Raw genomic sequence first — 11294 nt, forward strand, 5'->3', positions numbered from 1 at the left:
CCATGGCATAGATTACCAATACATAAATGAATGAATGGATGCATAAATGTGTGTATGCTTTTATTTTGTGCCTCGTTTATGTAGAAATCGTTGGATTATTATATTTTAAAGTGCCATGTTTTCATTTATATGTTGCGTCGAAAATTTGGGAATTAATTTTGATATGCAAATATCTCCAATAAATCAGATTTCAGTGTGATATTTTTTAATTATTTTTTGTCTATGGCCATCCACACGAAGCCAGAGCTTTCCCTATCCGATCCTCTTTTTTTTTTCTTCGTTCTAAAAAAAATAATCCCGTGAACACGGTGTAATCTCAATAAATATTTGCATACACACGAAACCACTGAAACAGACCAAGTACTGCTCACTGCAGAGCCAAATGACCTCCAGCTCCCCCTCTCTGGATGTCCAGCGCCACCTCTGTGTGAACTAATGGGTGGAGTTATGTTTAGCAATAGGGTAAGGGGTAGGGTTAGGGAGTGATTGGGTGTCTAGCTCCACCCATTACATCCAGCGAGGGGGAGCTAGAGCTCCAGCTCCTCCCATTTGGCTCTGCAGCGAGCACCCTCTCAAACAGACTCAAAACGATGTAGTATACATGCCACACCAGTATGTGTCGCTGTAATTCTGCCACAGAGATACACCAAAAAATGGAGAAGAAGACTTGGAGCCAGTGTTGCCATATGTACGATAATTATCGTAATTGTACGATAATTTTGACATCTGTACGATGTACGATCAATAATTAAAAAAATCCCATAATGTACGATAATTTCAGAATTTCACCTCAAAAACCTCAAGAGTGTGTTAGGAATTCAGGAGAGATACGGCACCTGGTAGAGACGGGATAGGTTGTCAGATTCTTCGCAACTTAGATGATCCAGTATTAGACGAATTGTTGAAGCTAATAAATATTATATGGGAGTGTGGTATATTGCCAAGGGAATGGAAACATGCAATAATTATGCCGATATTGAAGCCTGGTGAAAATGCAGGAGAACCCAGCTCTTACCGCCCAATTGCTCTTACGTCAGTACTATGTAAAATGATGGAACGAATGGTTACTGATAGATTAGTATATATTTTGGAGAAACAGGAGTACTTCACTCCTTATCAAAGTGGTTTTAGAATTGGTAGATCCACAATGGATTCTGTTTTATTATTGGATTTAGATATTAAAAGAGCTTTAGCTAATAAAGAAGCAGTTGTGGGAGTCTTTCTAGATATTGGAAAAGCATATGACATGGTATGGAAGGAGGGGCTTGTGATTAAGCTGTATGATGCAGGGATTAGAGGTAGGATGTTAAATTGGATAAATAATTTTAAAAGGACCAGCATAAACCAGCAAAAGGACCAGCATAAACCAGCAAAAGGACCAGCATAAACCAGCAAAAGGACCAGCATAAACCAGCAAAAGGACCAGCATAAACCAGCAAAAGGACCAGCATAAACCAGCAAAAGGACCAGCATAAACCAGCAAAGGACTAGCATAAACCAGCAAAGGATCAGCTTAAACCAGTATCCCAGCGTCAAAACATAACTAACCAGCATATGCTGTTTTTTCAACAGGGATCCGTCTGGACGAAACGTCGATACGATACCAAATCTTTACGTATACAACTAAACGCTTCTCCGTGTGGATGGGCTCTAAGGCAGGGGTCACACTGGAGGGCCGGTGTCCTGCAGAGTTCAGCTCCAACTCCATTCAAACACACCTGAAGCAGCTAATCAAGCTCTTACTAGGTATACTTGAAACTTCCAGGTAGGTGTGTTGAGGTAAATTGGAGCTAAACTCTGCAGGACACCGGCCCTCCAGGACCGAGTTTGGTGACCCCTGGTCTGTGGACTCAACGGTTCGCTTTCTGAGCTGCGAGCGCCCTCTGGAGGAAAACCATAATAGAAAACATTAGATAGCTGACTGCATTTGCCCCGCACATGAATCCATGGTATGAGATGATTTTTCCATTTATAGCATTCTTTATTAATAGTATCTGACAACATAAACGAGTATCAAGTAGTATCCTATCTTGCTTAAAACTAATGACTTGCTCTAGTGTTACAGTAGGTGGTTTTAAGACTCAGAGTGTTCTTGTTTATAGTTGTTTGCATGATGTGCAAATGTACTATGCAAAATTTACTCACCGGGGTTCTGTGCCATTCAGAGTTGAATTTAGAATGCCTTTTAAATTCTATTTCATTTTCTGAATTTGAATTGAGGTTGCAAGTGGGATGCAGAATTGTAATTTTAATACAAATTTGAGGAAGTGGAATTAAAATGGAATGAATAGAATAACTGCTATAGGTGTAGTAATGAATAAAAATGTCAAATAAAAAAAAATAAGTATAGCTTACATGTATATACACAGTACTATTCAAAAGTTCGGGGTCAGTTAGATGTTTTAATGTGTTTGAAAGAAGTCACTTATGCTCGTCAAGGCTGCATTTATTTGATTAAAAATAATAGTAGGATCTATTTTCTGTTTTAATATATTTAAAATGTAATTTAAAACTGAATTTTCAGCTGCTATTTCTGCAGTCTTTGGTGTCACATGATGCTTTTAAAAGTCATTCTAATATGCTGATTTGACGCTCAAAACATTTACTATTATTATTATCAGTTGAAAATGGTTGCTTAATATTTTTGTGAAAATAGTCATATTTTTTTAATATTCTTTAATGAATAAAAACTTTAAAACAAACTGCATTTATTTGAAATAGAAATCTGTATTGTCACTTTTGATCAATTAAATGAATTCTTACTGAATAAAATATTAATTTATTTAAAAAATGGTTTACTTCAATATAGTGCTGTTAATTTGATAGTGTTGAATTTAGTCTAATCAGAAATATGTCTAATCAGAATAAAGTATATTATACTAATCAGCCATAATTAGTCAAATTGTCTTGGACCATTGAAATTTCATTAGATTGCATTTCAGTAAATTCCACTTCCTGTCATTCCAATTCAAATCCATTTCTACTTCCTGCGGGGAGTGACCAAATTGATTCAAATTCACACTCATGTATTAAAACGGAGCCAGAAATGTTAAATTCTGAAAATTTCCCAACCCTGAACCATACATTTTGAATTTCACAAGAACTTCCTTGCCTTATAGACACGTCAGTGTGCACATTTATTTCAAAAGGGATGCTCTGATTAAAAAAATAAAAATAAAAACAATTTCCTAAACAATATCTTTTCTTTTTCTCGTTTCAGAGATGACATAGCTTTAACTGACATAAGGCATATGTTTAAAAAAATAAAGAAAAAAATCTATTTAGCAAGTGGGAAATATGCTGAATGTGTATCTATAATATACAATATATGCACAAATTAAATAACTTATTGATAACACAGTTCCAAGTGAAAAATCCTTTTAAAGACCTGATTTATCAGAGAAAGAGTTTTCAGTAGTGTCCTTAATGCTGATGCAACCTTAAATAAAGTAACAGGCATTACACTGAGGATGTCTTTAATACTGAATCTCAACAGATCCTCGTTTCAGATCCTGTGGAACATTCCGGATTTGAAGTGATAATACTGCACATGGATAGCAGACAACCAGCAGCAGCGCATTCAGTGTGTGAGCAGCTTGAGTCGGGCGATCCAGCTGCTGAAGAGTGAGGGTTCTGAGGGGGGTCTCTTGGATGATTTGGCTGCAGGCTTCCGAGCCATGGCTTCCTGGTAGGGTATGGTGGAGCTGTTGTGTAGGTCTGCGTTGATAAAACACTGGCTGCCGCGGATGTGGTCGACCCCTCGGACGAGTTGGCGTTCTCCTGTGGGGCGGTAGGGCAGCGGGTAACAGGGCGACTCTTCTGAGATGGTGGGGATCTGTTCGTTACTCAGATACCTGTGCAAGACCTCATCACCTGAGAACAGACAAGACAAGGATGTGTAAGGATGAGAGCTATTTACCAGAAGTGAAAACCATTGACCACATTCTCAAACCGTTCAAGGACTCTGAGGGCAAAGACAAAAATGGCAAAAGCTTTGGCAAAATTGCAAGCTTCATTCTGATTGGCTGACTTCAATTGTTTTGTTAGTTTGTTAGGAACTAAAGTCATTTTTATAATGTATATTCTGCTTTCATAGCTCAATGTAACTATTGCCATTTTTCAACCCTGTGGACAAAAAATATCTTCAAACTTTTCATTCTTGCTCTAGTTAATTTAATTTGTCCACTAACAATGTCCAACAGTGCACATACATGCATTTTTTTCATAGGCATGTTTTAGTGTAATTTTCAGTACATCTGAAATGATGTATAGTGTTCAGCAGAACTCTGTGATGGACAACTTTGACACTTTTTCATAATTTGACAAAATTAAAGCTTTTGGAAAGAACACAAACATTATCGCTTGTTTTCTTCTTCTTTCAACTCAAGCACAGTTTATTCTCACACTGTTGTCTTCCTCGATACACAAATGTATTTTTGAAAATCATTTATTATTTAAAAAAAGCAACATTATTTTTGGCTAAAATTTTCAGTGCATTGGAAATGACACCACAAATGTGGGATAGTCACAATTTCGGGGGGGGGAAACACACAATAAATAATAAAAGGATTACTATCACTCTTTTACAAAATAAATCACCCAAGTCCCTTTAAGTGTAATCTTCATTAGACATCTGTTATTTTTAATTAAATCTAGCAGAAGAAACCCCCAGATATGTCCATCAAATAATCAAAACTTACTCCTTTACTCCTGCTCATACTTTGGCACACATTTACATTACTGTCTTATAAGTGCATATGGTGCCATTGATTTCAGATTTAAGTTTTGGACACATTTACCTTTGTTTGGCGAATTTTCATGGGTGCAATCCAGTCATGTTTAATAGTAATCCATGCGATAAGGAAATTTGAAGATTTTTCCAGACAGATTTCCAACAAAATGCTGCTTGTTTTGAAAGTAACTTTTATGTGAGCTGTGCTTCATACATCGCTATACTTAATAGAGTTTTTGCCTGCGATATTCCGTTTAAATTTTGCTAGTATGACAAGAGAAGAAATTGTTGAATAAAGTCGTTATTTTTGTTTTCTTCGCGCACAAAAAAGTATTCTCGTAGCTTCATAACATTACGGTTGAACCACTGATGTCACATGGCCTTTTTTTTTACAATGTCCTTATCTTTCTGGGCCTTGAATGCATCCGTTGCATTGTTGTCTATGTAGGGTCAGAAAGCTCTCGGATTTCACCAAAAATATCTTAATATGTGTTCCGAAGATGAATGAAGGTCTTACAGGTTTGGAATGACACAAGGGTGAGTAATTAATGACAGAATTTTCATTTTTGGGTGAACTATCCCTTTAAGTTACAATGTGACAATAAGTTACACAGTGGAATTTATGCTCAAAAGTCTGCCTCTGCCAGACTACGGACTAAGCAACAATGTAAAAAAAATTCATGATGCAACATGATAACTAGCCATTGACTAGCTATGATAACAGGCATTCTTCAGTAGTAACAAGAAAACAACTCTGCATGTGTTTATAGTCTGCAAAAACATTGCACATATTTACTGATGAACTATGGGTATACAGAGATTACCCCTTGAGCTACTGACAAACAGACAAAAATGCAATGCATAGTGTTATCTGACCTTTGTCTGCTCCTGCCCATGTAATTGGGCTTGTGAAATGTTTACGCTGACAGCTGGATATTAACTCCCTTCAGCGGTAGTTTAAACACAGACAGGTGTTGCGCTTACCTTTCCTTCCAAGAGCCCAGGGTCTAGAGGAGGAGTCCGACACTCCCAGGCAAGTGTCTACCGGCATGGACATGGGACGCGGCTTCCCTAAAGCACATGCACAATGAAAGAATCAGTCTAATTGAGTCCTTGCTTCAGCCATGCTGGCTAAGACTTTTATTTAAAGGCTCAGAGTGAAAAGAAAGCAGACACCATGAAACCAAATGAGTCTCCTCTTTTATTTCTGTGCAGGTTTTATTTGATTTAGTTTTGAAGCTTTGTTCACAATGCACACAAATGCCACATAGTTCACGAAAGGATTGCGTTCAGACAGCTTTATTTAAAACTTAACATGTTAACATTATAAAATGGAATGTTCCTTTAATGTTTGCATAACAAAAAAAAAACATTTAAAAATCTTGACATTTTGAATGATCAGAGAGCATTCGGAAATAACATTTTCATAACTTAATTGGAACATTAGCAAAAGGAAGGGGAGTTTCCCTTTCGCGATCGTCGGCTGTGTACGAGAGTGAGCCGCTGGTGGATGATGTTATTCATTAACACTGTCTGATTCAGGGGCCATTGCTCAGCCCAGCAAAAGCAGGAAATAGCTGAGGAGGGCAAAGAAGCTGAGGCTGAATCTTCCCAATCCTCCTGCCCTGCGTATGATGAGCTTTTGGAAATTATGGATCGCGCCATGGCGAGGCTTTACTTGCCATGAAGCGGGTGAAGAAAGTGACGTCGCGAAATGTCATCTCGCTATTTCATAGCCCGTTTCGGTGCCCATTGCTAAATAACATGTTCATACTGCAATGACAATAGAAAATTAAATTAGAAACATCTAAACTTTTCAAAACACAGCAAGCGCACCGCAGGTCATGTGACAAGAATCAACCAATCAGCTTTATCCTTTCCCGTAACAAAATTGAAAGCTAAGCCAAGACGGAGAAACAGCTGATCATAGCTGTACAAGGATAGCCATTTTTTTAAAATAAATTTAGTAGCAGAGCTATCTCAAGGGATTTTTAGTGCTGCAAATCCATTTATACTTTGCTGAAACTTCCGCGTCTTCATGGAGAGCCCAGGTCATAGTTGCTTAGCAATGGCAGACGCCACGGGAGCGCAAGCATAGAGCGCAGGCTACAGAGTGCTTTGGAAAGAAGGAGAAAGTGGCGCGCCTAGCGTTTTCCACGCGTTTTCAGGCGTGACATGCAAATGTGGTTTTGTTTCGAAGGAGAAAAAAAACATATTGCTGGACTCGGTCGAGACCAACGAGAATACTTGGCGAGTCCAATGACCAAGTCAGAGACAAGTCCGAGTGCAAACACCAACGAGTCCGAGACAAGTCCGAGACCATAGAAAAATGTCTCGAGTCCGGACTCGCGTCGTGGTTTAAAACCCCAGGGCACCACTCCTCCTATCCTCTAGATACCTACTTAACAGGGTGTTGCTACTAAGGGTCTGTTGAGACGGTTCCTTCAGCACATACAAAAAGAAACGTGTGGAAGCCCCTGTGTGACAGGCCAAGACTAGTATGATTCTAGGCTTTTGGTCGTATTCCCTTAAAGGAATCTATTCCTGATTCCAAGCCTTAAGCTCTACCCTGGGCCCAGGAGTCTGGCCCTAACAGGTAAGTATTTTGGGGTATGTAGGGCCGTAGGGAATAACGTCACTGACAGCCGTCTAACGTCCCAGGGGCGACTCCCATAGCAATATGGTAGAGTTGGTACTTAGTGCTCACCATGGTTCTGGCATGCACTCCCCTCAGCATGGTGGCGTGGGTATACCGTTCCCCATAGCGACCCCTAGAGGACGCAGTTTGAAGTTCCCATGAAAGGGAACATCTCAGGTTACTTATGTAACCATGGTTCCCTGAGTAGGGAACGAGACACTGCGTCCTCTAGGGGTCGCTATGTGGGACGCCTTGTCATGACCTGTGTCTGAAGCATACATTGAAAAACACCAACTCGTTGGCCGGCGACGGCCGTGACGTCACTACCGGTGCGACTATAAAATAGGCGCCGAGAGCACACATCATTCTCTTCTTCGTCTGAAGCTTGCGTTCACAGCATGGCAAGAAACCTAGAGGACGCAGTGTCTCGTTCCCTACTCAGGGAACCATGGTTACATAAGTAACCTGAGATGATTTTCATGAACAACTTGCTTCATTTTAGAACAGAATGTAAGATAACTTAAAGTTCATGTTGATTCAGTAATGGCTCTGACTGATTCAGTGAGTTTATTCATTCAGTCAGATTCATCAGACTGATTCAAACCTTATGATTTTGACTTTTTATGTCATAAGAGTAACTTGAAGTGGACTAGTCATCCTGAAAGTTTCAATAGAAATACATTTTCTTGCCATTTTTGCATCAGTTTGCATCAGGTTTTATGAGGGTTTTTTTTGCTGTTCAAACTACAAACAACTAAACAGATCTGAGTTTTATTACGCCAAAAATAAAAACTAACAAATTTTGCCATCTGTCTGCAGAAAGTCGTAACAATCACATGTGTTCTCCTTCAGTAGCTCGAGCTGCTTCGGAAACGCTTTGGGAACGCCCTCAGCGTGACCATGCTCTGAATCACATATAAAATCAGTCCAATAGATGGGCGAGACGTCATGGGCGGGTGACGTTGCGACCAGGAAGCTATAAAAGCACGTGCGTTGGAACCGGCATCAGCTTTTTGTCATTCAGCAAGCACTCTGCGTGTGTGTCAGTCGCTATCTGTTTGTGAGTCTTATTTAGTGTTCTTTGTCCACTTATAAGCTCTATTATGCCAAGCTTCAGCAAAAAGAAGCATTTGGGCGAGAGCAGACAGCATTCAGGCTGGAGGACGACGATGAGCTGTTTTACAGTCGCACAAGCATTATGTCTATATTATTATGAGCAGCATTTACTGGGGAGCGGAGCTCGCGCAGTCAGCTCTCGGAAATAAGGGGCTGATTGTGCTTCTCCCCACTGAACGCTCTGCTCTCGCCTCTCCTCTGAGCTTGCCCGTTCTTGTGAGCTCGCGGTTCGGTCCTGCTATTGCTGAGGCACGGTGGAGATTCAGATCGTGGGGATCGCACATGGATCTAGCCGATGGGTTGGAGACGGCTCGCCCTTTCTCCACCTGCACTCCCTAGATCCAGCGATCTCTCTCGAGGCTCGGAAGCCCGCGCTGCGGTTTCTTCCCCCTCTGAGTGAGAGCTTGCTGCTGCAGCTATTTTTCTCCGGAGGAGATTGATATTGTTTGTGTGACCAAGCGGCTCGCGCGCTGCCGAGGCAATGCGTGTATTACATCATTTCAGTTTTTGATGTGAATCTTACCACACCAGACCATGTTTACTCGTTTGGTTGTTTGGCTGCATTTAATTCTGAGGAATTTATGGGGTATTTATCTGACTATGAGAAGTTAGATCATTTTCGATTTTTTATATGAATCTTATCACACCAGACCGTGTCTACTCGTCTGGTTGTTTGATTGCATTTAATTCTGAGGAATAAAATGAAGTATTTATCTGACTATGAGAAGTTAGATCATTTTCGATTTTTTATATGAATCTTATCACACCAGACCGTGTCTACTCGTCTGGTTGTTTGATTGCATTTAATTCTGAGGAATAAAATGAAGTATTTATCTGACTATGAGAAATTAGATATACAGGGGCTCTTGGGATAAAAATTTCTCGAGTAAGAGCATGTGTTTATTTCTCTTCCTCTGAGGAGGTTGAGGTGGTTAACAGGGGCTCGCAGGGTGGGTGCAGCCCCAACCAACCGTGTTCCAGCTCCTCATATAGGGAGCGTCACTTCTCGTACTCCTCAGAATTTAGAGTCAGAGTGGCACTCCCGGGCCGAAGGCTTCTAGCGGAAGGCGGATCTGTGGACCGTTATTCCCACTGGATAGTCTTCATCTAAATCGTCCTGACGACTAAAGCCCAGGACTTCTGAGGGCCGGCCCCCTCTGGGGAAGAGCGGTGTACACCTCATTATACGGTGGCCGTCTCTCCTCAGTGCTCTCAGGAGATCAACAACTCACAGCTTCCTGTCTCTCAACCGAGGTTTTTGAGACCATTCTCCCTGAAGTGCCCTGATGCCCTGAAGTGGAATCTTTTCACTTCTTGGTGTGGAGACTGCCAGCTCGACCCAGTTTACTGCCCAGTTGGTACAGTGCTGGAGTTTCTGCAGGGTTGACCCACTCCACCTTGAAAGTCTACGTGTCGGTGGCCAGTCAGTGGGCAGACACCCCCTAGTTACACGTTTTCTCCACGGTGCACTGAGGCTGAGGCCTCTGGCCAGAGAAGCTTATGCTAAGTGGTGGATCAGGATGCTTTTTCATAGCCTCGAGTCCTCTGATCTCCCCTCTCCTTTAGGGGTCAAGACTCACTCCTTCTGAAGCTGGCCTTCGGGACGCTGCGGGATGTCCCCGCCTATTTTGTCAGGTGCCTTCCTGCATTCCGCGCCACTCCTGGCTCCTTTCTCTCGCCTTAGCTGTGCTCTTCCACACTAGGCAGGGATTTGTAAGTCTGGCCACGTAGGCATACTCGTTCCCAAAGCATTTCCGACGCAGCTCGAGTTCCTGAAGGGGAACGTCTCCAGGTTACGAATGTAACCATGGTTCTCCGAGGGAACGAGACGCTGCGTCTCAGTGCCATACTTCCGGCATCCCTGTAAGCGCTTGCTTCATTCCTAGAAGCTGACTTCGGTTCCACCGCACATGCTTTTATAGCTTCCGGGTCACCCGCCCATGACGTCTCACCCATCTATTGGACTGATTTCATATGTGATTCAGAGCATGGTCACGCTGGGGGCGTTCCCAAAGCGTTTCCAACGCAGCTTCTCGTTCCCTCTGGGAACCATGGTTACATTCGTAACCTGGAGACGTTATCAGTGAAGCTATTTTGGTGATGTTACAAAATAAAGTCACATAGATTGAACAGGTACTGACCTCTAGATGGGGTCCGCTGTCTCAGTCGTGCTTGTGGGACTCCGACCTCAGGTGGGTTTATGCTAAGTTTGCTGTTGTAGTCGCTGATATTTGAACGCCGTCTACTAACTAAATCCAGAGATGAGTTGGGCGACTCTGAACCTTTTGGTCTCATCTTCACGCCTGCGTGTTCACTCGTCTCTGCATCTCTACAGACATACAGAGATAAAGCAGCATTAACAGACCAAGTTAAAGGGAAAGTGGAAAGTTTGTATTTACAAGTTGGGAAGTCGAAATTACGACGTCAGGTGTGTTCAAGTAACTTTGGCCAGATCAAGATGGTGATGTACCTGTTCTACAAATACTTCAGAAAATATTTCTACAGCCCTACTTCTACAAAATGAAGAATAAAAAATGTGCATCAGGAGTGTTTTTGCTTTTTAATCAATTTATGAAGGTGCTGTAAATTGAATCGTTCTTGTATATATTCTATCGTAATTGTCGAAGTGCCGAGTGTTGCATACGCATCAAAACTAAAGTATGTTTTGAGCTAAGTTTGCATAATTTGTAATGTACTGCAAGGCAGCTCACTATGTTTTGCAACAGAGCCACAGAGTAATTGATTTAATATGATGGAGACACATTATCAGAGAAACAGATACTGACCGTGGGCTGTATGGCATGGAAG

The 11294-nt window shown here is 41.5% G+C and overlaps 1 protein-coding gene across 1 annotated transcript in view; it reads right to left on the minus strand.

Moving 5' to 3' along the window:
- Positions 1-3295: 3295 nt before the first annotated feature.
- cnksr3 (cnksr family member 3) overlaps positions 3296-11294 on the minus strand; it is a 36205-nt gene continuing 28206 nt past the window's right edge. The window contains 5 exon segments of the mRNA XM_071582313.1: positions 3296-3873; positions 5717-5803; positions 10628-10815; positions 11273-11292; position 11294. The exon segment at position 11294 is cut by the window's right edge and continues 113 nt beyond it. Of these exon segments, the coding sequence (XP_071438414.1) occupies positions 3581-3873; positions 5717-5803; positions 10628-10815; positions 11273-11292; position 11294 (589 nt within the window). The 3' untranslated portion in view covers positions 3296-3580.

Source organism: Sinocyclocheilus grahami, unplaced genomic scaffold (genome assembly GCF_001515645.1).
Source record: "Sinocyclocheilus grahami isolate Dianchi unplaced genomic scaffold, SAMN03320097.WGS_v1.1 scaffold658.1, whole genome shotgun sequence".
NCBI lineage: Eukaryota > Metazoa > Chordata > Actinopteri > Cypriniformes > Cyprinidae > Sinocyclocheilus > Sinocyclocheilus grahami.